We start from the raw sequence: 24176 nt of genomic DNA, 5'->3' as shown, positions 1-24176 counted from the left end.
AAATGTGACTTTTCATGTGCTTAGCCTTTCAACCTTTGGCTCTTAATAAACAGAAATAATTTACTCATGATGATTTTAAGATACAGGAACATACAGTACATTGCAATTAGAGGTAGACTGATATATCAGCAGCTGATATATCAGGCCTATATATAGATTTTTTTCAATATCGGCCATCAGCTTTAATTTTTTTTTTTTTTTAAAGCCGATATTTGATCAGTAGTAAAATGTTATCAGATATTTGATCAGGCACCTGTGTGGGCAGAACTTGAACGTCAATAAATGTTAAAAGAGTACTATGTGCAGGTGTATTAATAATTTCATTTATATTTCTGCATAAAAATCTTAATTATCCAAGTGTTTAAATTGTATTTTACGGTCAATGTGATTTAAAAAAAAAAAAAAAAAAAATCTGCCTTAAATGGCGGCCTCAAAAATCGGCTGTAGATATTGGCTATCGGCTGACCAAATTTTAAAAAATCGGCATCAGCCTTAGAAAAACCCATATGGTTTGACCTCTAATTACAGTGCATTAGTTGACTTTTTTAATATCCGTCAGTTTCTTAACTTTTAAACCATGACCAACTTGTGTATCGTTCAGAGTCTGTTTTCACAAACACTTCTGATCCAGTCACTGTAGAACAGAAACACTGAAATACAACATACAACACCTTTACTGTATCTGTACAAGGACCTTATGATCGCACAGACACATACATAAATACTTAAAAACAAAGACACAGAATATGAAATCAATGAAATGTCTGTTGACTGGATAAAATAATAGGTTATTGAACTGGATTTGTAAATTAAAGCTGATGAAGAACCTGTCATCGTCAACAGAAAAGTGTAGCATGTTCCCGTAAGTTAAACATTTGTTATTCCATCTGGGTCTGTCCATGAAACTGGGTTTATTTTAGTATCTGACACTTTTCCATCTTTTTAGACCCAATAATAAAAGGTAAATGTAGACATATTTACCCCCAGGTTGGACCTAATGATGACCTCAGAGAAATGCAAAACAATCTGATCCATCCTGTAATTAATGAATTTTTAATCAAATATGGGTCCAAAAACAGGACCCAAATATGGACATTAAATCTCCCTAGGTGTCAGTGCATTAGATGTGAAAACGTGTGTAAATGCTCTTCTATAGACTCTAAATACAGACACTAATCCACACATGTGGGTCTGGCATCAATCTCAGTCTCATTCCAGGTTCGTGTCCACTGGTGTTACATACAGAACCTGAAGATTTAAACACAAATACATGGCCAGTGATTTTACAACAGCGGTCATTTTTGTCAAACACTCTGCCTTGAATATTTACTTCGATTCCCAAAATGCACCTGTGAGAGAATAGAGATATTCATTAAAATAGTAGTGTGTAATTTTCGTGTCCTTTTGACCGTGTTACATGTGGATTTATGTATTAAATATAAAGTAAATTAATATAAAAATGTGTTTTATCTGAAAAATAGTTTCTCTTTTATCTCATTAAATATTTCTTTTTCAAATAGACCCACAGTTCTTCCAAACCTGCTTCATAACACTAGTCTACATCTCAGTTGAATGTTTAGCTCCTCTGTCCTATTTCTGTTTCTGTGTTTTGTCCTACAACACCATCCTCATCCCTCATTTTGATTTTGTGCAGGAGTCTGAGAGCGGTGGAGACAGCGGTTATCCGAGTGAGAGGAGGAGTGAAGGCGACCCAAATGACCACGTAGACGGGGTACGCATTCATATTCTAACACCTGTTTGGATTTAACTGTACGTTCTTCTTCGTTTGTGTTGCAGGATTTGTTTTTTATAGAAGTTTATTAAAATACTGTGTATGATTTATAGCCTTGAAGGTTTTGTTTTTATCTTAACAGGTTTAGCTTTATATTTTTGCTGATATCGACTGTTAAATATTCATGAAATTAATTAAATTTATAAGAAATAGTCTTTTTATAATCATTTTATCCAGTCTGTCATATTTGTGGAGTCATTTCTTTGTATATCTCTGTTGCATATTCTTATGAAATACTGTTCAAACATACAGACTTTAACATGGTGTAGGCTTTTCTTTAAAGTGGAGGTAAACTCTGCTTTTCCTTCATTCCTCTCCATAGAATGTTTATTAGGTTTTAACTGTACGGAAGAGGATTAGAGGCACTGGGGGAAAAAAAATAAGAAGGTCCAATTCTGACTTTCATCTCAGAATTCTGACTTCTTTTCTTAGAATTCAGATTTTTTTTTCTTAGAATTCTGTCTTTAATCTCAGAATTCTGATTTTTTTTCTCAGAATTCTGACTTTTTTTTCTTAGAATTCTGACTTTTTTTCTCAGAATTCTAACTGTTCTAAATATTTTTTTAATTATTGTTCTGATTTGTCCAATTCTGACTTTCATCTCAGAATTCTGACTTTTTTCTTAGAATTCTGACTTTTTTCTCAGAAATCTGACTATTCTAAATATTTTTCTTTATTATTGTTCTGAGATGAAAGTCAGAATTCTGACTTTTTACTGAGAAATCTAACTTCATCTCAGAATTCTGACTTTTTTTCTTAGAATTCAGACTTTTTTCTGAGAATTCTGACTTTCTCATCTGAATTCTGAGAAAAAGTCAGAATCCTGACTTTTTTCTGAGAATTCTAACTATTCTAAATATTTTTCTTTATTATTGTTCTGAGATGAAAGTCAGAATTCTGACTTTTTTCTGAGAATTTATACTTTTTTCTGAGAATTCTGACTTTTTTCTCAGAATTCTGACTTTTTTCTTAGAATTCTGACTTTTTCTCAGAATTCTGACTTTTTTCTCAGAATAATAATAAAAAAACATATTGGACTTTAATTTAAGTTTAATTTTTTTCCCAGTGGCCCTAATCCTTTTCCATTTAACTGTTAGATTTACTGACAGTAGATTCTATAATGCATGTTGTATCGTCATTTAGGCCCATCATCGTCGCAACAGATATTATTCAGAGTCGGATGAGGACAGTGTCAGACGGGTAATCAAACATAGAGACAGTAGTGTTTGACCATCATCCTCCTCCTCATCCTCTTCACCCTGATCATAATCTCCACTTAACCAATTAACCTTGCGTCGAATCTCATCATCTTTTGTCTCTTCCCTTGTTTTTTATCTCATTAAAATGGATTCCTCACCTTTTCTTTCCTTTTAAAATCTCCTGCTTTGGTTTCCCTCACCAGAGGAAGATGGTAATTCCTCCCAGAGTCTCTGCGAACTTGTATCCAAACAATACACCTGATAACGAATCGGTGAATATTTGCATGGCAGCTTGTAAGGCAGCCCTCAGTCTGAGCGCAGATACAGCTTTACCTTAGTTTGTGCATTAGGTGCAAATCCTTCCAGCATGATTTTCATATTTGCCTTTCACAGCCCAGTCTGACTGTATACTGCTGTTTTCTTCCAAACTCCGCCTCTTTTGTACATAAGGAAATGAAAGCAGTATCATGTGGAAGTGTACGCTGCAAGAAAAAGGAAACGGATTAGTGTCAAGTTTGTTATTATTATTACAAGATGTTTTTTTTTTTTTTTTTTATCATTTTATTTTTTCATTTGGGAAAATACTCTACAACAGAGTAACCCCCCACCAAAAAAAAAAACAAAAACAAAAAACAACTAAGCACATTTGTATATCATGTCTGAAAAATCAACAATGGTAAAACATGAAATTTAATATAAACATGTTCTGTATAAGTTCTCTGTTTTAGAAAAACAAACAAACAAAAAAAACTCTTCCCTTTTTTTGTTATATTTTGTTAAGTAACATACATTAGAACAAACAGATGTCACATTTTCCCCCTTATTTTTACTATTCCTTTTTCAAAATCCACACAACTTTCAACTCCATTACAGTCAACCAGTACAAATAGAACTTGTCATTTCTAGTTCAGTTAAATCTGACCTCAATGGGGTTTTTATTTTTAGTAATAACCCTCAACTTTAATCTTAGTTTTAATGAACATCTACATGATCAGTGAATTAACCCTTTCATGCACAGTGGTCACTACAGTGGACAGGTATTCTACAGCTGTTCTGTTGTATATTCATGGGTTTTGTTATTTTAACACAGTGGACACTAGTGCATCATCACAAACACTGCAATCCATACCAGTGCTGTAACTTTGCTGTTCTTGATAAACCTGTATAATATGTTTTAGTGTAAATCAATTGCTAGTTGTTATTAGACTGTAATTTACAGTTTTGTTAAATAAAAAGTTTTTTGGAGAATATTCTCCAGGAAGTGGAGCAATAACTAGCATTAGAGTATGTTAAAATGTGAGAAAACATCAGATTAGCTGCATTAAAAATGTTTTTATTTCATAGTTTTCACACATATCACTTTCTGGTGATGAGTTTTAAATACATGTTTCTGTGCTTCAGAAATTAAACGCATGGTTTCTAAATGAGTGGACATTTTTGTAACTCCATGAAAAATAGGTTTATTAAAAAATTTCAATTGCGTTGTTTTTTTCATGCCTAAAGAGAAATGAAGTCACTCAAGAAAAAAAATATTGACTAAGATTCTCATAATTCATGCATGAAAGGGTTAAATATAGGAAAATACCTGATTTACAATGAAAAAAAAGCAGAATACAGACGATAATATTATGATAAATGGTGATAAATCACTTAAGAATGATTAAATAGAGATAAAAGTGAATTTCAGAACTGCCACAGAAGTACCACTGGGTCTTTCAGCCCTTCTTCACATTAGATTCAATATATTTGAATGAACTCAGGTTTACACTCACGAACCTCTGAAAAACTGTGGGTGCAACAGCAAAGGTTTTCTAACTTTACACGAGTTATAGGGTTTTTCATGCTTGATAAGACTGAACAGAAAGAAAAGCACCATGGCTAGAACACTGGATTATCAAATTCAGTGGCTTCAATACGAAGGCTGAAACTGACCACAGCTCATGCACTGGTCATAAAGAAAGAAAGAAATATTTCACTCCTTTGTACAAAACTGACATGGAGGTGAGAACTGACCTTGACCCACATGGACACTCTTTGACTTTAAGTTCGCGCTAAAGCCTATTTCTATACAGTTAGGGATGTAACTATATGAAAATTTCATATCACGATTATTGTGACCAAAATTATCATGGTTATCATTATTATCGCAGTGTTATTGAAATTGTGCTCAAAATGTTAAAAAAAGTACTTATACACGCACTGAAATAATTTAACCAAGTTGTATTTTGAAAAAAACACAAACAAAAAAAACCCCAAATAAAATAATTGGCACAATGTACCTTCTGTTGCAGAAACATTCAAATATTAACCCTTAGTGGTCTGAGCCTTTTTTGTCCGTTTTTCAGTACTTTTGATTTTGCCTTTATATACTTTATAAACAAATGTTTACTGTACCCATGTTTGGTATCTTTTCAGCACAACTTCATCTATGTCATCTGCCTATTATTTTTTTCACTTTAACCTACTATATTAACACAAAAGGACAGAAAAGACAAAAAATATTTAAAATCCGATTTGAAAAATGTATATACTTCATTGTATAAATAACACAAAGATGTTTAACGAACCTTTTCAGACACTTTAAAAGTGAATATTGGTTCCAAATATTAGGTATATAAAATTAAAATTGTAATAAATAAAAACTATACTCTAATATTTGGCATAAAAGCAGATCTTTACATAGGAGTTTTTTCCCCTAAAAGTGCGGTAATGAAACACGGTTATCATGATAATTAGAATTTAAACGGTAATACTAACCATCTGCAATTTTACCACGGTTTATCGTTACATCCCTATATACAGTCTATGGTTGTAAGAAAAATATCTAATGTCATAACCTCAGTTGGTTTGATGATAAAACCTAAAACGGTAATATTCCAGCAGTAGGGGCGCCAAAAAAATGCTGTTAAATAATGGAAAATAACCATCTCATAAAAATACAGTAATTTTCTATCATTAAAATACAGTTTTTTGCCCTAACTTTACATGAGATTTTGCTTTTTTTTTTTTTACTTTTTAATGTTTAATAAAGAATATTTACATGTATTAAAACAATCAAATTACCTATAAATAAATAAATATATATATATATATATATATATATATATATATATATATATATATAAATAATTTTCAATGAGACTAAGTTGTACAATCCACTGATAAAAACTGTATTTTGACAGTTTATCAGTGCTTATACATGTTATACATTCACAAAAAATACATTTATTTAACATTTTTGTAGTGAAACCTCCCGTAATTACACAAGATATTTGTCAATTAACAAATAAGTCTTGTTAAACTTACAGAACAAATACTTCTTTAACGGTTAATTGTCAGTAATTTTATATAAATATATATATATATGTATATATATATATATATATATATATATATATATATATATATATATATATATATATATATATATGTATATATATGTATATATATATATATATATATATATATTTATTTATTTATTTTTTTTACAGAATTAAACTTTAGATTAACAGTTTAATCTCATAAATAGAAAATAATTATTTGTGAAATTACGATACATTTGCAAATGTATTTTAACTGTATTTTTCTGTGAAAAAAGGAAAAAAAATGTTTTAAAAAATGGAAATTTTATGGTTATTCACAGTTACAGTTTTTTTTATGTTATTTTACATTTGACATGTAAAATCACAGTCTATTTTTGTCATTTCATTGATATTTTCCTGTATCTTAAAAATACAGGAAAAATATGTAGAATAAACAGTGAAAATTCTGTTAAATTACAGATTTTTTTTTTTTTTTTTTTTCAGTGTAAAAATATGTAGTTGTAACATAAAAATATCTGGTAATATAATTTAATCTAATCCATTTTTTTTTTTTTTGCCAGTAAAACACTCCCACAATGAAAGTGCAAAATAAAGATTCTGAACTTTGGCCGTGAAACACCATCTACCTCTGTCTACATTTTCCTCCCAAATTCATCTTGCTGCTTATGAATCTTGCTAAACTAACGTGTGTGTTTGAGATGTTATTGCTTTATTAAACAGTCACTGAGTGTCACACCATCAGGGCTGTACTCATCCAGCTCTATGGGAATGTTAACATTTCAAATTAAAGGGACTGTTTCTGGATGGGTAGACCCCTGATGGAGGCGTGGGATTTCAGCTTAATCACAATTATTCAATTTTTTGTATCCGTTGTGTTTATTTTCTTTATTTTCTGAAGATAACAGACATGCGTTTGCCTCCCAGGGCTCGATAACATTAATCTGTACATATTTGTGTATGTTGACCGTGTTTCTGTGCAGCTGACAGAAGAGAAGTGGAGTTTCTTCCATTCATCTCGTGCTCATGTCCATCGACCGTCATGTGTGGCCACCGAGGTGGAACGACTGAGCGCTCTAATGCAGAAGAAGATCGGCCAGTCGGTCCTGGGCAAGGTAACGCATGTACTGTCGCTTCTCCGAGTTATAGGAACAACAAATAAAAACCTCACCAGTTGGAAACAGGAGTGGTTTATATGAAAGACAAACCCCTGTAGAGTATGTTTATTATCCTAAAATAAAGTTTTGTATCATTCAGTGAGTTTTAGCTTTTAATTCGGACAGAAAGGTCAGATTTTGCAAAAATAGCAATTAGTTTCCGTGTTTGTTTGGAGTGTTTATGGTGGAGTACACTAAGAAATTGTTCACCATGAGGGAAGAGACTCAGGTGAGTAATGACAGACAGACTGATGGATTCATGATACTGAGGATATGACTGAGGTTTGACAGATCTGAGGAAAAACTGGTGGCGAAAGTCAGACTCAGCTTTAAGCAGGGTGCGATTTGTCAAAAAATCAGTTTTTTTTTTTTTGGTCAGAGCGGGGGGCTGGGCAGCAGTTGTATACTTGGGGGTGTGCAGTCCATATCTAACGTAACTACTGCTGGAGTGAAACAAAAGTGAAACTTTACATACTTTCATCGTCCAACTCCTGGTTCTATTCCTCTATTATTCAGCGGATCTCACACGCAATTTTCACACCTTCTAATAGGAATGGGAATCGATAAGAATTTAATGATTCCAATTCCATTATCGATTTTGCTTATCGATCCGATTCCTTATCGATTGTCTTATCAATACTCATTGGGTGAGAAAATAAGAGTACAAACGGGTGCGTTTGCATTAACTGTCTTTATATTTCCATTTCTGCACAGAAAATATACATATACAATATGTACAAATAATAATAACAGATGACACCAGGCTCAGTTTGGGGGGGGGGGGTGTACAGTGAAAGTGAAACTACAGACTCTTTACTAATTCCTCTATTGCTGCATTTTCACTACGTGGAACCGGTTCGACTCTGCCCATCTCCCGTTGTTGTGCACCTCATTTCCTTTACCCTATCTTCAGAAACTTGTATTTGAGGGGGTACAATGTTTGTTACCCTCACCGGAACCGGAACCGGAACTGGGCCCGGATGACGGCCTGGTGTTCACTCTACTGCTAGATTCACAAGCACCGCTAAATATTGAATCAAATGAATCACATGCTGTGGACACATGTTTGAACAGATTGGAGGGATTTCACCCTTTAGAAGAAATGGAAGCTTTGACAGTGTTCTAGTGGACCTGGTGTGGTCTGTTTGGACCTGGTGTCGTCTTTTTAGACCATTTCTGCCTCAACGCCATGTTGGCTACGTTCTGACCAAAACAATTCAGCATACGCGTGACGTCATCGCGCATGTGCAACGAAGGCGGAATCGTTAAGCAGGCAGGCAAACGATTCCAAGGAATCAAACTACTGGGATCCGGTTCTCAAAAACAACCTAGTGTTGGGATTTGTATCGTACCTCCAGATTCTTGCCAATACACACCCCTAGTAAAAACCAGAGGGGGGGTTTGATCATCCCACACCCTCCCAACAAATCGCACCCTGGCTTTAAGTACAGTAAGGAAGTATGTGATTGGCTGACCCCCCTGTCTTCACTCAGGTCCACCTAGCGATGGTGCGCTACCATGAAGCCGGTCGTTTCTGTGAGAAGGACGAGCAGTGGGACCAGGACTCAGCCATGTTCCACCTGGAGAGAGCGGCCCTGTGTGGAGAGCTGGAAGCCATCGTGGCCCTGGGACAGTGCTGTCTGCAGCTGCCACATCACATCCTGCCAGATATGGAGCTGGAGGTACACACACACACACACACACACACACACACACAAACACACACACAGAGGTGAAACTGTGCTGTGTTCATGTCCACTAGGGTTCTAATAGTTTGGGATTTTTCATTATAGTTTAGTTTTATTTAGTTTTGACTTTTTTTTCTCTAATTCAGTTAGTTTCAGTTAGTTTTCAGAGCAGGTTTGATAGTTTTTATTAGTTTTCATTTTTTTCTAAATTTTAGTTTGCTTTCTCCCAACTTTAGTCTCCATGTTTCCGGTTAGAGTGGGGACCAGAAGACGACTGGAAACCACAACTGACCACAAGTGACGGACCGTTAAATATCATATGGTGCCACTAGCTAAAATTGCTAGAGCAAAATAAATTGACATTGACAAAAACGAAAACGAAGGGAATTTTATCCATAATTTTTATCCATTTTAGTTAGTTTTGTAAACACACAATACAGTTTCAGTTAGTTAACGTTTTTTTTCTTTTAATTATAGTTTTTATTTATCTCAGTTAACGAAAATGTTTTTACGATTCCAGTTTTCGTCATTTCGTTAGTTTTCATTAACGATAATAACCTCAATGTCCACACTTTAGTCCTGACGTGGTTGTGTCGTTGGCAGGACAATTCAGGAAACAGGATGAAAGGGTTCAAGTATCTGCTGCAGGCGGCTGAGGCTGGGGACCGCTCGTCCATGATCATCGTGGCCAGAGCCTTCGATACTGGAGATAATCTGTCACCTGACAGGTCAGTAAAGGCCAACTAGAGTTCATCTGCCTTCATGTACCAGGGGAATTCTGGTAAATACTAGTTAATGAACCTGAAAATTGGACATGATCACCCCCTTATTAACATTCTGCTGTTGGCTGATGATTTTGCACGTTCATAGCTTTTATTTATTTATTTATTTGGATCCCCACACAATTAAAAAAAAAAGTACTGTAGCAGATTAATTAACACCTACAAAACTGTTTGACTGAAGTCGCAGGTCAGGATAAATTGTATGTCAGTCATTTTCCATTTGGCTATGACAACAAAAGCACTTGAACACAACACACATGTTTTTTCTAATTCACAAGTGGAAAGGATCATCTTCCTGATGGCACATGAAGTTCAGTGTAAGTCTGAAGTTGTGATTACAAAACATGACAACAGTGCCCCCTACAGGGGCTTAGACAGGCCAAGTTTACATCTGAAACCAGGACTTTGACACAATTGACACAATTTTTGGTCTAAAGACATCAGTACTTTTACCAGATTACTGTATTTAACTGATAAAGACCCAAACATCCACCAACCACTAAAACCATGTACTGGTTCAAAATGTTTAATACCTGTTGATCCACTAATCCTATCAATCCATGTCAATAACTGGTGTAAAATAGAGGATGAATCAATGACAGTGGATGGACACACTGGGTTCATGTTCAGTTAACGATAGGTTTTGCTTTAAAAGTCAGTTTTGATACAGTCCGTTCATCCATCCGTAACTGTGATTCTCTCCCCACATTCAAATCCAGACTCAAAACTCACCTTTTCAGAGTACCTGACCCACCATAAGTTTTACTCTCCATTTTACATCTTCATTTCTATACATCATAATTATTCTTTTATCTATTGTTTATTTCTTTGTATTTTATGCATTGTCTGTTTTGTCTTGTTGTACAGTGTCCTTGGGTGTCTTGAAAGGCACTTAGAAATAAAATTTCTTCTTCTTCTTCTTCTTCTTCTTCTTCTTATAAGTTTTGAATTTTCTCTGACATTTATGAACATCTACGTCGTTGAATTAACATAGAACAATGCCTGATTTACACTGAAAAATGCTAATTGCAGAGGATAATAATAATAATAATAATCCATCCATTCTCTTCCGCTTATCCGGGGCCGGGTCGCGGGGGTAACAGTCTAAGCAGGGATGCCCAGACTTCCCTCTCCCCAGACACCTCTTCCAGCTCTTCCGGGGGGATCCCGAGGCGTTCCCAGGCCAGCCGAGAGACATAGTCTCTCCAACGTGTCCTGGGTCTTCCCCGAGGTCTCCTCCCGGTGGGACATGCCCGGAACACCTCCCCAGGGAGGCGTCCAGGAGGCATCCGAAACAGATGCCCGAGCCACCTCAGCTGGCCCCTCTCGACGCGGAGGAGCAGCGGCTCTACTCCGAGCTCCTCCCTGGTGACTGAGCTCCTCACCCTATCCCTAAGGGTGCGCCCAGCCACCCGACGGAGGAAACTCATTTCGACCGCTTGTATCCGGGATCTTGTCCTTTCGGTCATGACCCAAAGCTCATGACCATAGGTGAGGGTAGGAACGTAGATTGACCGGTAAATCGAGAGCTTCGCCTCTCGGCTCAGCTCCTTCTTTACCACAACCGACCGGTACAGCGACTGCATCACTGCAGACGCTGCACCGATCCGTCTGTCAATCTCACGCTCCATCCTCCCCTCACTCGTGAACAAGACCCCAAGATACTTAAACTCCTCCACTTGGGGCAAAGACTCCCCACCGACCCGGAGAGGGCAAACCACCTTTTTCCGGTCGAGAACCATGGCCTCGGATTTGGAGGTGCTGATCCTCATCCCGCTCGCTTCACACTCGGCTGCAAACCGCCCCAGTGCACGCTGAAGGTCCAGGTTCGATGAGGCCAACAGGACAACATCATCTGCAAAAAGCAGAGATGAAATCCTGTGGTCCCCAAACCGGACCCCCTCCGGCCCTTGGCTGCGCCTAGAAATTCTGTCCATAAAAATTATGAACAGAACCGGTGACAAAGGGCAGCCCTGCCGGAGTCCAACATGCACCTGGAACAGGTCTGACTTACTGCCGGCAATGCGAACCAGGCTCCTGCTTCGGTCATACAAGGACCGGACTGCCCTTAGCAAAGGGCCCCGGACCCCATACTCCCGAAGCACCCCCCACAAGATACCACGAGGGACACGGTCGAACGCCTTCTCCAGATCCACAAAACACATGTGGACTGGTTGGGCGAACTCCCATGAACCCTCGAGCACCCGATGGAGAGTATAGAGCTGGTCCAGCGTTCCACGACCAGGACGAAAACCGCATTGTTCCTCCTGGATCCGAGGTTCGACTATCGGTCGGATCCTCCTCTCCAGTACCCTGGAATAGACTTTCCCCGGGAGGCTGAGGAGTGTGATCCCCCCATAGTTGGAGCACATCCTCCGGTCCCCTTTCTTAAAAAGGGGAACCACCACCCCGGTCTGCCAATCCAGAGGTACTGTCCCCGACCGCCACGCGATGTTACAGAGACGTGTCAACCAAGACAGTCCCTGCACATCCAGAGACTTAAGGTACTCAGGGCGAATCTCTTCCACCCCCGGTGCCCTGCCACCGAGGAGCTTGCCAACCACCTCGGTGACTTCAGCTTGGGTGATGGACGAGTCCACCTCTGAGACCTCAGCCTCTGCTTCTTCTATGGAAGACGTGGCAGTGGGATTGAGGAGATCCTCGAAGTATTCCTTCCACCGCCCGACAACATCCCCAGTCGAGGTCAGCAGCTCCCCACTTCCACTGTAAACAGTGTTGGTGGCGCACTGCTTTCCCCTCCTGAGGCGCCGGATGGTTTGCCAGAATTTCCTCGAGGCCGACCGATAGTCCTCCTCCATGGCCTCCCCAAACTCCACCCAGACCCGAGTTTTTGCCTCCACAACCGCCTGGGCTGCAGCACGCTTGGCCTTCCGGTACCCATCAGCTGCCTCGGGAGTCCCACGGGCCAACAAGGCCCGATAAGACTCCTTCTTCAGCTTGACGGCATCCCTTACTTCCGGGGTCCACCACCGGGTTCGGGGATTGCCGCCACGACAGGCACCGGAGACCTTGCGACCACAGCTCCGAGCAGCCGCTTCGACAATGGAGGTGGAGAACATGGTCCACTCGGACTCAATGTCCCCAGCCTCCCCCGGGATCTGGGAGAAGCTCTCCCGGAGGTGGGAGTTGAAGACCACACTGACATCGGGTTCCGCCAGACGTTCCCAACAGACCCTCACAACACGTTTGGGCCTGCCGAGTCGGTCCGGTTTCCTCCTTCGCCAGCGGATCCAACTCACCACCAGGTGGTGATCGGTTGACAGCTCTGCCCCTAATAATAATAATAATAATAATAATAATAATAAATGGTGATAAATCACTTAAATTCATTTATAAGTTGACATAAAGTATTTGTGGGTCTTTAAGGGTTAAGTGTAAATTGACTTAATCTCAGTAAATGAACTTTTTACTCCACAACATTTGTCTGACAACTGCAGTTCTTTTTCAAATAACAGTTTTTCATTTATTCCTTCGTCTTTCCCCAAATGTCTTGAGTTTGAGTTTTTGTTTTCAGTTTCTCCTCCTCCTTTAAACAGATAAACACACTTTAAAAAGCCCTCATGCATTTGCATTAAAGCACATTACTACAGAGCTGAAAACAGTTCTGTTTTCTCTGAGCTCTGATGGTGGGTCTCTCAGAACACTGACACCACAAATACACATGTTCTAGTACAACAGGGGTGTCAAACATGCATCACGGGGGCCAAATGCGTCCTGCCAAAAGTTCCAATCCGGCCCCTGTGGTGAATTTACAAAGTGTAAAAATTCTACAGTCAAGGCTGTGGAACTCATTTTAGTTCCGGTTCCACATACAGACCAATAGGATCTCCAGCCAAATAATAACAGCAGAATAACCGACAAAAAAAGAATGACTGCAGATTTTCTTCAGGGTTTGATGTGAAAAAAATAATCTTACATTATGCCTATAAATAATGACAACTTCAAATTTTTGTCTTTGTTTTTAGTGCAAAACAATAACATTACATTATGAAACTATTTACATTTACAAACTAACCTGTAACAATAAAATGTGAATAACCTGAACAAATATGAACAACCTGAAATGTCTAAAGAAAATTCAGCACAATTTGAACTCTTTTCTGCCTGTTCCTCAGTGTTTAGTATCTTTGTAGATCTGATCCATAATGCACATGTAGAAATGATAAGTTGAGGCAGAATATTGTTAAAACTGCACTTATTTTTCTGAAGAAATTTCAGTTTTTTCAGGTTATTCACATCTTTTTTGTTTGAATAGTTTATAAAAATAAGTATTTTCATAATTTAATGGGGTTTTTTGCACTAAAACAAAGACAAAAATTTGGAGTTGTCATTATTTATAGGTTATTATGTTTATTATTTTACTGGCCTGACCCACTGAAGAGCAAATCGGGCTGAATGTGGAACCTGAAAGAAAATGAGTTTGAGAGCCCTGTAGTAACATGTGATGCATTTGTGTCGATTAATTAAACAACCAACAGTTTTTAAAGTCATTCAAATTAGTTCAGTCTTTAGTATCGATCCAAACCATCAGATAAGAGTCAAACACATTTGCAGGGACCGTTTTGTGACAGTATTTATATTTAAATGGTGTTTTGATCTGGTTTTTGTATCCAAATATGTCTTCTGCTGTCGTTTGTACTTTCCCAAGTTGTCTTTATTTTCTCAAACATCCAGGAAGCAGAACTGGGAAGAAGCCATACACTGGTACGACACCGCGTTGAACATGACAGACTACGACGAGGGAGGGGAGTTCGACGGGACGCAGGACGAGCCTCGGTACCTGCTGTTGGCCCGAGTGGCCCAGATGTACCAGGAGGGGGGGTTCGGCCTGACTGCAGACCCACAGAGAGCAGGTCCGACTGCAGGCCCACGCACATTCACTTGAACACATCACACAGCAGAGTGCACACACAGCACTACTTTTACTTTCTTTCATTCTGTTTCTTTAAATTGTTCAGTTTTGGGGGCAGACAAATATAAGAAATATTTTCTTCTTGCTGCTCCTTTCCAGTCATGGAGGTGTTGATTTGAAAATGTAGTCTGCATTTATGCACAAATTCTGTTGTCCACTTTCATGAAAGGAACAAATAAACTAAACTCAACTCAACTCAACTCAACCGAACCTTGAACTGAAGTACTGCCTTTCACAAGGAAAACCCAGATCAGCCCAAAGCTTCATGAGGAGATTCAGTCTTTTTTTTATACTTTATTTTTATTGGTTTTATCAACAGACAGTACAACACAGAAACTAGGGGCCAAAATAGTTAAATGACACACAGTAGTAATTATGCATTGTTTTGTTTATAGTCCATAGTACTATTGGTTTATTTATTGGTTCTTCAGACCCCTGTACAGACTCTTTATCCAAATCCATCCCCTTTTTCTGCTGTTATAGGAGACTTTTGGAGGCTTTGATGTTAAAACACATTTCATTGTTTGCAAATTTTTGGACAGATAATAGATACTTTAACAACTGAGGAGTTGAAACACTGCTCAGCTCACCTCAATCTGGCTAATGTCGTTACCAGGTATTCAGTTGCGTTGTTGTTGGGTTTTTTTTTGAACCTCCAGAGCAAGTTTATTATCGTTAATGAAAACTAATGAAATGATGAAAACTAGAATTGAAGAAACATTTTCGTTAACTGAAATAAATAAAAACTATAATTAAAAGAAAAAACGATAACTAACTGAAATCGTATTGTGTGCTTACAAAACTAACTAAAACAGATGAATATGATGGTCCGTCACTTCTCGTCACTTGTGATTTACAGTCGTCTTCTGGTCCCCACTCTACCTGGAAACATGGACACTAAAGTTGATAAAAAGCAGCAGAGTCCTGTCTGGAATTTATGTGAATACGACGGCGAGGAATGAATGAATGAATTTATTTTTGGTTTTACATCAGTCATTGTACTCAGTACATTAATCATAATAAACATAAAAACCAAAAAAGGAATAGGCTAGAAGCAAAAGCTTATTTTTTTGCCAATCCTTTTCAACTGATACACTGCTTACATCAACTTAAATGTGTACAGCATCGAGCATTCACACCATAATAATAATAATGATAATAAAAAAAAAAAAATCAACAACGAAAACATATCTACCATCTCAATTCAATATTTCTGAATAATTTTAAACTTAAAGTACTTTTTTTTGGTTTATTTTAAACTTTGCCAAAGGAGTGGATGACTGAAATGCATCATCAGGTCCATCACATAATTTCACACCCACAATCCCAGTCCATCTGGACTTCACATTTGTCCTCACTTTAATCCACTCACACATATGAAAATCTCTGAAATTCGTATTACTCTCTCTTAATTCCAAGAACCACAACTGGTATTTGAGACAATACTATTTTTATCCTTCATGTTCCATATACCTATTTAGAAACAATTCTTTATACCTCTTTTTTAAATATATTTATGTTTGTACTTTCCTTTATCACCTGTTCTAGATTGTTCCACAAAGTCACTCCAGGAAGAGGAAGAGAAAAGTCATGAAAAAACTAAAGCTAATACTAGAACCAAACTAACACTAAGCATTTACAAAAACCAAAAACTAATAAAAACTAGCAAACCTGCTCTAAAAATGAATTAAAACTAACTGAATTAGAGAAAAAAAAGTCAAAACTAACTAAAACTAAACTATAATAAAAGATCCAAAACTATTAGAACCTTGCTCCAGAGGCTGGTTTTAGATTATGACGCTATATAGTGTGTGTTTTCTCAGTATTATGGGGTGTAGTCCACCTGTTACCATGAAGCCCAGTGTTATTATCAGCTGTTTCCCCAGTGAACCCTGTCATCATAGTCCATGTTTTCTCTGCTTATTAGATATGATGCAAACCAAGGTTATTATCGTTAACGAAAACTAACAAAATGACGAAAACTAGAATTGTAAAAACATTTTCGTTAACTGAAATAAATAAAAACTATAATTACAAGAAAAAACGATAACTGAAACTGTATTGTGTGTTTACAAAACTAACTAAAACGGATAAAAATTATGGATAAAATTCCCTTCGTTTTCGTCTTTGTCAATGTCTGATTGATACAAAATTGATTTATTTCACTCTAGCAATTTTAGCTAGTGGCACTGCACAACACTTCACGGTCCGTCACTTGTGGTTTCCAGTCATCTTCTGGTCCCCACTCTACCTGGAAACATGGAGACTAAAGTTGGGAGAAAGCAGCAGAGTCCTGTCTAGGATTTATTTGAATACGATGGAGAAGAAGAGAAAAGATATAAACCCCCCCCCCCCCCTAAAACTAAGCATTTAGGAAAAAAATTAAAACTAATAAAAACTAGAAAACCTGCTCTAAAAACAAATTAAAACTAACTGAATTAGAGGGGAAAAAAGTCAAAACTAAATAAAACTAAACTATAATGAAAAATCCAAAACTATTAGAACCTTGATGCAAACTACTGGTCCAGGAATAAAGTCATGTTTTTCTTCTTTTCTTTGATGCTAGAAATGCACGTCAGGCAAAAGGCAGGAATTTTGGTGTAACTAGGCTATAAAAGCCTGAAAAGCCATAGGGTGGAACAAAAGAATAGGGTTGTTGTTCAAACAGTACAGTACACGCCTCCTGTTGTTACGCTGGTCTGAACTGGTACTGAATGTTGGACACTGGAACTTTGCAAGTATAAGCAAGTTCTCAGCTCGTCCCATTGAGTCTTTTTTTCTGGACAATACAGTGACAAAGATATATGTTGTTATTCAGTTGTACTTGGTTGGTCATTTTTTTCATTTCTGTGTGAGAACACAGAACACATAAGGATGAAATGTTGTTGTGATAATTATTGTAAACGCTGACACCACAATTTTAATTACAGTGGAACCTTGCAGGACGAATTTAATTCATTCCGTGACTGTGCTGGTTTTTGCCATTTACTTGTTTGACAAATCACTTTTCTCCATTGAAATTAATTGAAATATAATTAATCCATTCCAGCCCCAAAAATCCTTTTCCAAGAGTTTTTAAAAGAAAAGAAAAAGTGCAGTTAGAAATAAATTAACAACAAAGAAAAAGCATAATAAAAGAGACTATTTTTATTTATTTATTTATTTATTTTTATTGTTTATTTTATGTACATTACAAAACAAGACAAACACAGGGGACATTTGGGATACATTGACAACAATAAACCTTGTGACTAACAATTGTTTTTAGTAGTGTGACGTTGAAATGAAAATTGTCCATTTCTTCCATTTATCATGACACTGTTCTTCAGTTTCAGTCTATGGGTCAGAATCTGTATCTTAAATATTCCGTTCAGTTTGTATCCAGTCGTTAATTGTAAGTGGTTCGAGTCTACACCATTTTTTGGTAATAGCTGTTTTACAGGCTGCTAATGGTATTTTAAACAAATATCTATCATTTTTTCTTACATTATTACCAATAATACATCCAAAATACATCACCAAACATGTTTTAGGAATTGCATAACCCAGTATCTTAACAATTATTGAATATACATTATCCCAGAATGATGCAAGTTTAGGACAAAACCAAAAGACATGTGCATGATTTACATTGACATCTCCACATTCTCTCCAACAAGGTTGAACTCTGGACACATATTTAGCTGTAATTTTAGGAAAAAGAGACTGGTTTTATCAACTTATTTACCTTAAAGAGGAGGAGGAGGAGGAGGAGGTGGTGGTTCCATACTGCAAAGTTCCACTGTAGCTTTCTTTTTTTTTTCCCTGTAAAGGTATAGGTTTCTACGGAAGCATATTGCATTCACACAAAAAATAAAATTTGGCACTGTTTTTCTGAATTAACGAGATAATTATCTCATAATTATGAGAAAAAATATGTAAAAAAAAAAAAAAAATCAGCTCTGTTTTTCCAAATTAACGAGATATTGTTTTCTGAAAAAATTACAATTCAGCTCTGTGTTTCCAAATTAACGAGATAATTATCTTGTTAATTTGGAAAACAGAGCTGAATTTATTTTTTTGTGTGAATGCAATACGCTTCCATAGGTTTCAAATATCATTGTTTACACTGATCATTAATTATCAGTGTTGCATCAGCCTTGAAAAAGACCAGACAACTCCAACTTTTGTCTGTTTTTTTCCATCAGTAACCGGTTGCCCCCCCCTTTCCGCAGGTGATCTGTTTACGGAGGCGGCAGAAGCTGCCACGGCGGCCATGAAGGGTCGGCTGGCGAACCAGTACTACATGAAAGCAGAAGAAGCCTGGGCGCTGATGGAGGAGTAGTGTTTGGATGCACATTTTATTTGCACAAACGCTGTTGGAGCTTGGAGCGGCATTGACAGAAAGGCTTCTTTTCTATTCTAAGGTTACAGTTTACATATTTTTCAAAACTCTTGATCCTTTGGTTGTGGTTCTTTGAGTATGTGTTCTGCCTTCCAGGATACTTCATCTCCAGGTTTATCTGTGTCTCTGTGCTTCTGAAGCCGTTGATTTTCTGTCTCTGTTTACATTAGAAATGTTTCTGTATGAAAGTGTGAAGAAACAAAACTAATAACTGTTTGCACATTTGCTTTGTTACCTGTGTATAATGCCCCTATTGAACAAGTTTATGTAAAAAAAAAAAATTTAAAATATAAACAGCTTTTATTGTAAAGTGTCCTCATTATTCTGACTCTTAATTATAGTACATCACAGCAATAATCCCATTTTCTGAGTTCAAGGTTACATTTCATGTTATGTCTGAATCACAACAACCAACATCATCCGCCAATAAAAACTTAGACTGAAATGAACTGTTTTACTCACAGGTTGAAATGACTGGTAACAGATAAAAATCACAGTGAGATCTATATATTTGGGTCAAGTCACGCGGTTATGTGGGGAGTGCCCGACTACATTTTATACTGTAATTCAAAAAGTATTTAAGATAGAGACATGAATAATGCATCATTTTAAAGGTATTAACTAGTACTTGAAGCTCATAAAAGGAAACAAAAGATATAGTGCCATCTCTTGCCATAAAAATGGTTTTGTAGGGAGCAAAAATTAACATCTAAATTTTCCTTTTTTTCTAAACGTTTTAAAAGTGCAGTTGTAAGTGTCTCCTAACTATGAAAATTTACTGAGATGTTCTTTAAGGTGTCAATTTTGATGAACCATGGATGCATTTTTTATTTTTTAAATATAACTATGACTTAAGGCAAGAGTTTTGAAGAATGCAATGGTTATGTAGGGAATTAGGAATTTCAGTTATGTAGGGAAAGAAAAGACAGGTATACAGTTTCAATAGTTTATTCAAGCACTTGGTAACAAATGTACACATTTTTATACATATTTATGACTAGATATACAAAGGATACATATTAGCTGTAGAAAGTGATTCATTAAGCACTTTTAATGCTCAGTAAAGTCTGTATACTCAGCACTGATCACGGCATAATGTTGGCACCTTTCTCCAGTCAGCCTCAGCCAGCTTCAGAGCACTGGTTCTAGTTGAAAAGGTAGGTCCAGGTGCCATTCACACCAATTTTTCAGACAAAATGATTTTTATAATGATAAAAGGATGTATAAAAGGTCCTAAAACTATGTTGAAAATAGAAATATATGATTGAGATTTCAAATTATAGCAATGATAAGTCATGCTATTGTTCATTCTTAAAGAACTTTCCAAGGGACTGAATTTAGTTCATATAAAAAGTTCTGTAATTTTCTTGAAAATCCTTTTTTGACAAAAAATTTTAATGGGTTTAGAAACTTAAGATGTTACACTATTGAACAACAAAAAGTTTAAATCATTATCTCAATTCTAATTTTTTGATTCAAAGTCAATAGGCGTGTGACTTGACCCAATTACGGTTCAAAATGTCTGCATATTGGTAAAGGCAAATTTAGAGAAAATACGAGAAACCCTCCCAAACTTGAATCATTTATTAAATGGTTGATGCTCCTTTGGCAGCAGTAACCTCAAACACATGCTGGTGGAAGCTGCAGATCAAACCTGCACAAAGTTCAGGTGGAATTTAGAGTGTTCTTGTCATAGAACTCCTTCAGCTCAGTCGTACTCTGAGGACGTCTGTGAACCACTGCCTGGAGGTCGGTCGTTCAACAGCGTCTCCGTCAGATTCAGGTCTGGGTTCTGACCAAGCAACGTCTACAGGTGGATTTTCCTCTTTAAGGGGTGGGGCTGGCTTCTCCTCTTTTTGTTTTTTTTTTTTTTTTTCCATACTTTCCATATTTTTATCTCCATATTTTATTTTATTATGTTTTCTTTTTTTTTTTTTTACTTTATTTATTAAGTTTATTTTCATAGTGACAATGCAAATTACATAGCACACTGTAAAAAAAAACAAAAAACAAACAAACAAACAAACAAAAAAAAAAGTAATATTCCGGCAGCAGGGGCACCAAAAAATACTGTAAAATAACCATCTCATAAAAATACGGTAATTTTCCATAATTAAAATACAATTTTTTGCCCTAACTTTACATGAGACTTTGCATATTTTTTGACTTCTTAATGTTTAATAAAGAACATTTACATGCATTAAAACAATCAAATTAGACACACACACACACACACACACACACACACACACATATATATATATATATATATATATATATATATATATATATATATATATATATATATATATATATATATATATATCTGTGTGTGTGTGTGTATATATATCAGGGGTGGGCAAGTTAACGCGTTAACGCATTCATGAAATAATAATTAAATTATTGTTTTTATCTCCCGTTAATGCCGTTCTGCCTTTCAACCAAGTCTTAGTTCATTTATACATACGGACTCTTATTTTGAAACTCATGCTTTTATTTTGGCCCTCCACAAGCCGGTGCCGGTGTATCTGAGAGGAGGAAAGTGTGGCAACTTTCCGAGTAATGCTGAATCAGACTTTGTTTAACTCGTGCAGAAGCAACGCCTGTATGTATCAATTATTCTGTTGTTTGCTAAATAATTTCACATGCAAACGTGCCGTTAGAAACATGTTTATGACGTTATTTTGGATGTGTTTATTACAATGTGTTATTAACATGTTTAAGCTAATTCATTTATGCTAGCAGTCGCGGATGGGTTGCTAATTCTTCATACAGGCCAGTGGCGGCTGCTCGTCTTTCAGACAGGGGAAGCTTATTGTCGGCTTACATTAAAAAAAAAAAAAAAAAAAAAAAAAAGAATTAAGAAAATACTCAGTGACCTTATCGTACCAAGTAGGTGTCTTTCCCAGGGACTGGACCAGTGTCCTCTCAATATCATCAGAACTAGGCTGCTTAGGTTGCCTTGGCCCATTGTGTTGTGGGTGTAAGACTTCAGCCTTTTTAAACAACAGATGCTCCTTTCACTCCGACCTAGGAGACAGTGTGATTGATTTAACTATCTACAAAACGATATTAAACTCGAACAACAAATGATTAAATTATGTAACTGAAACAAGAAAACGCTGAAATTATGTTAAATTGATACAAGTAAGTACAATGAGTGTGTTTTATTTACAGTGCAAGAAATGAACGACTAATTTCGTAGTAGTTTCTCTCTCCATTTCACAGCAGAATGTGCGACAGTATTGAACTGAACTGTGTCAGTGAAGGAGCAGATCTGAAACTAGCTGTCAATCAAACGGGATTCAGCCTTTCGACTGATCCTCCAATCAGCACGTGGGATTCTAGCGTTCAGCCCAGCTGAGCTCCGCCCACAGCTCCATTCACCCCCAGAGACGCCCGGCGTCCGGGGGCGGGACAACATCGTGGCATTTATCCAATTACCGTCCAGTTTTGACGCAATGAAAAAAACTGTTCCACTCAGTCACACTGAAGCCCAGAGACGCCCGCAGTCTACGGACAAATGCACTGAGCAGAGATGGAGGAGAAAACACAGACATGGGAATGTATGAGAAGTGAACAACATCGCGTCCGTTGGTTTGTGTTAAAGTTGATTGAACGAACTCATCTTTGAGATGAACGTGTTCTAACACATTTGTAGTCAATAAAATGTCAACACAACCGTACATATTTAACCATTTAATTTTCGTAATTTTAGGGGAAGCCGGGCTTCCCTTGCAGTCTATGAGAAATCGCCACTGATACAGGCTCATGTTAAGTTTATGTAAATTCATTGGTTGTGTTTAGGTATAATATGCCAGCCTTTGAACTAACCTTTACTTATTTACGATATGATTGTTGTATTAGCAGTCAATTTAAATTTATAATAATTACATCTATGCATTCTCTGTGAATATGCATATCATTAATAGACATAACTAATTGAATTATTTTATCTTTATTTTATAATTTCACTCTGTCAATCTGCATGATGTCAAGTATGTACATTAAAGCTGCAAACTTTAAAGAGGACATATCTTGCATCGTCAGTTCAGAGTTTAGCTCGCTGTCTAGCTCAGACTAACTACAGACGTCTTAGCGAGGACAGTACACTCCTATTCTTCTGCCTCTGTTTGTGTACATGTAGCAATTAGCTCAGCAGATAGGCAACAGGTTTCCCAAGAAAAGCCGGACGTCAAAAAATTCTGTCCAAATCTTTTACTTGAGAACTTGAATGGGAAAATCTATAGACATGCTAACGATTAGCATTTACAGATTAATTTAAGATTTACGTCTTTTTATCCAGCAACAAAGGTTCACATCAGAGATATTTTATACTATTCATTTTTACAACATCTGAACATAAAATACTCACAGGCAAACGTTTTTTGGGCTATACAAACAGAGTGAAAGAAACGTGTGTGTTAGTTCCTTCTTATGTCCGAACTGACAACGGGAAACCGCAAGGACAAAACATACGTTATTATTCTGACCACTAGAGGGCCCAACAACTGAACATCACATATTATTGGGCTTATTAGTATTAATACTTATTAGTGTGTTTAAGACTCCTGTCACTCACTCACAAGCGGAAGTAAACTGGTGTGGACATAAACATGGAGAAAAGTACTGGTCTTTCCCATGAACATTTTCATTTTAAATGTCTTCAGATGGTGGGGTTGAGAAGGACAAAGTTGTTTGGAAGCACTGCAATGTGGAATTATTTTTTATCACCGGAGTACGTCAAGTCTGAAATATCACTGAAAGGAAATACCCGCAGTTGATGCCCCCCCCCCCCAATATAACTATGCGATTAATTGCAATTAATCACAGAAATCCATGCAATTAATCACGATTTAAAAATGTAATCGCTGCCCAGCACTAATATATATATATATCTCAAAGTTGGGAAAAAAAAAAA

The 24176-nt window shown here is 36.8% G+C and overlaps 1 protein-coding gene across 9 annotated transcripts in view; it reads left to right on the top strand.

Moving 5' to 3' along the window:
* The window catches only part of eef2k (eukaryotic elongation factor 2 kinase), a 63278-nt gene extending 43710 nt beyond the window's left edge, over positions 1–19568 (top strand). For 6 of the 9 annotated variants that reach the window (XM_030122048.1, XM_030122041.1, XM_030122042.1 and 3 more), the window contains 7 exons: positions 1655–1732; positions 3195–3263; positions 7295–7426; positions 8962–9150; positions 9760–9884; positions 14634–14812; positions 19086–19568. In XM_030122048.1, the coding sequence (XP_029977908.1) occupies positions 1655–1732; positions 3195–3263; positions 7295–7426; positions 8962–9150; positions 9760–9884; positions 14634–14812; positions 19086–19195 (882 nt within the window). In that variant the 3' untranslated portion in view covers positions 19196–19568. Of the gene's footprint in view, positions 1–1654; positions 1733–2935; positions 2993–3194; positions 3264–7294; positions 7427–8961; positions 9151–9759; positions 9885–14633; positions 14813–19085 lie in introns of all 9 variants that reach the window. The other 3 variants (XM_030122050.1, XM_030122049.1, XM_030122046.1) reach the window with 2 other exon arrangements.
* The last annotated feature ends 4608 nt before the right edge of the window (positions 19569–24176 follow it).

This window comes from Sphaeramia orbicularis, chromosome 19, assembly GCF_902148855.1.
Source record: "Sphaeramia orbicularis chromosome 19, fSphaOr1.1, whole genome shotgun sequence".
NCBI lineage: Eukaryota > Metazoa > Chordata > Actinopteri > Kurtiformes > Apogonidae > Sphaeramia > Sphaeramia orbicularis.
This window is presented reverse-complemented; position numbering and strand designations above follow the sequence as displayed.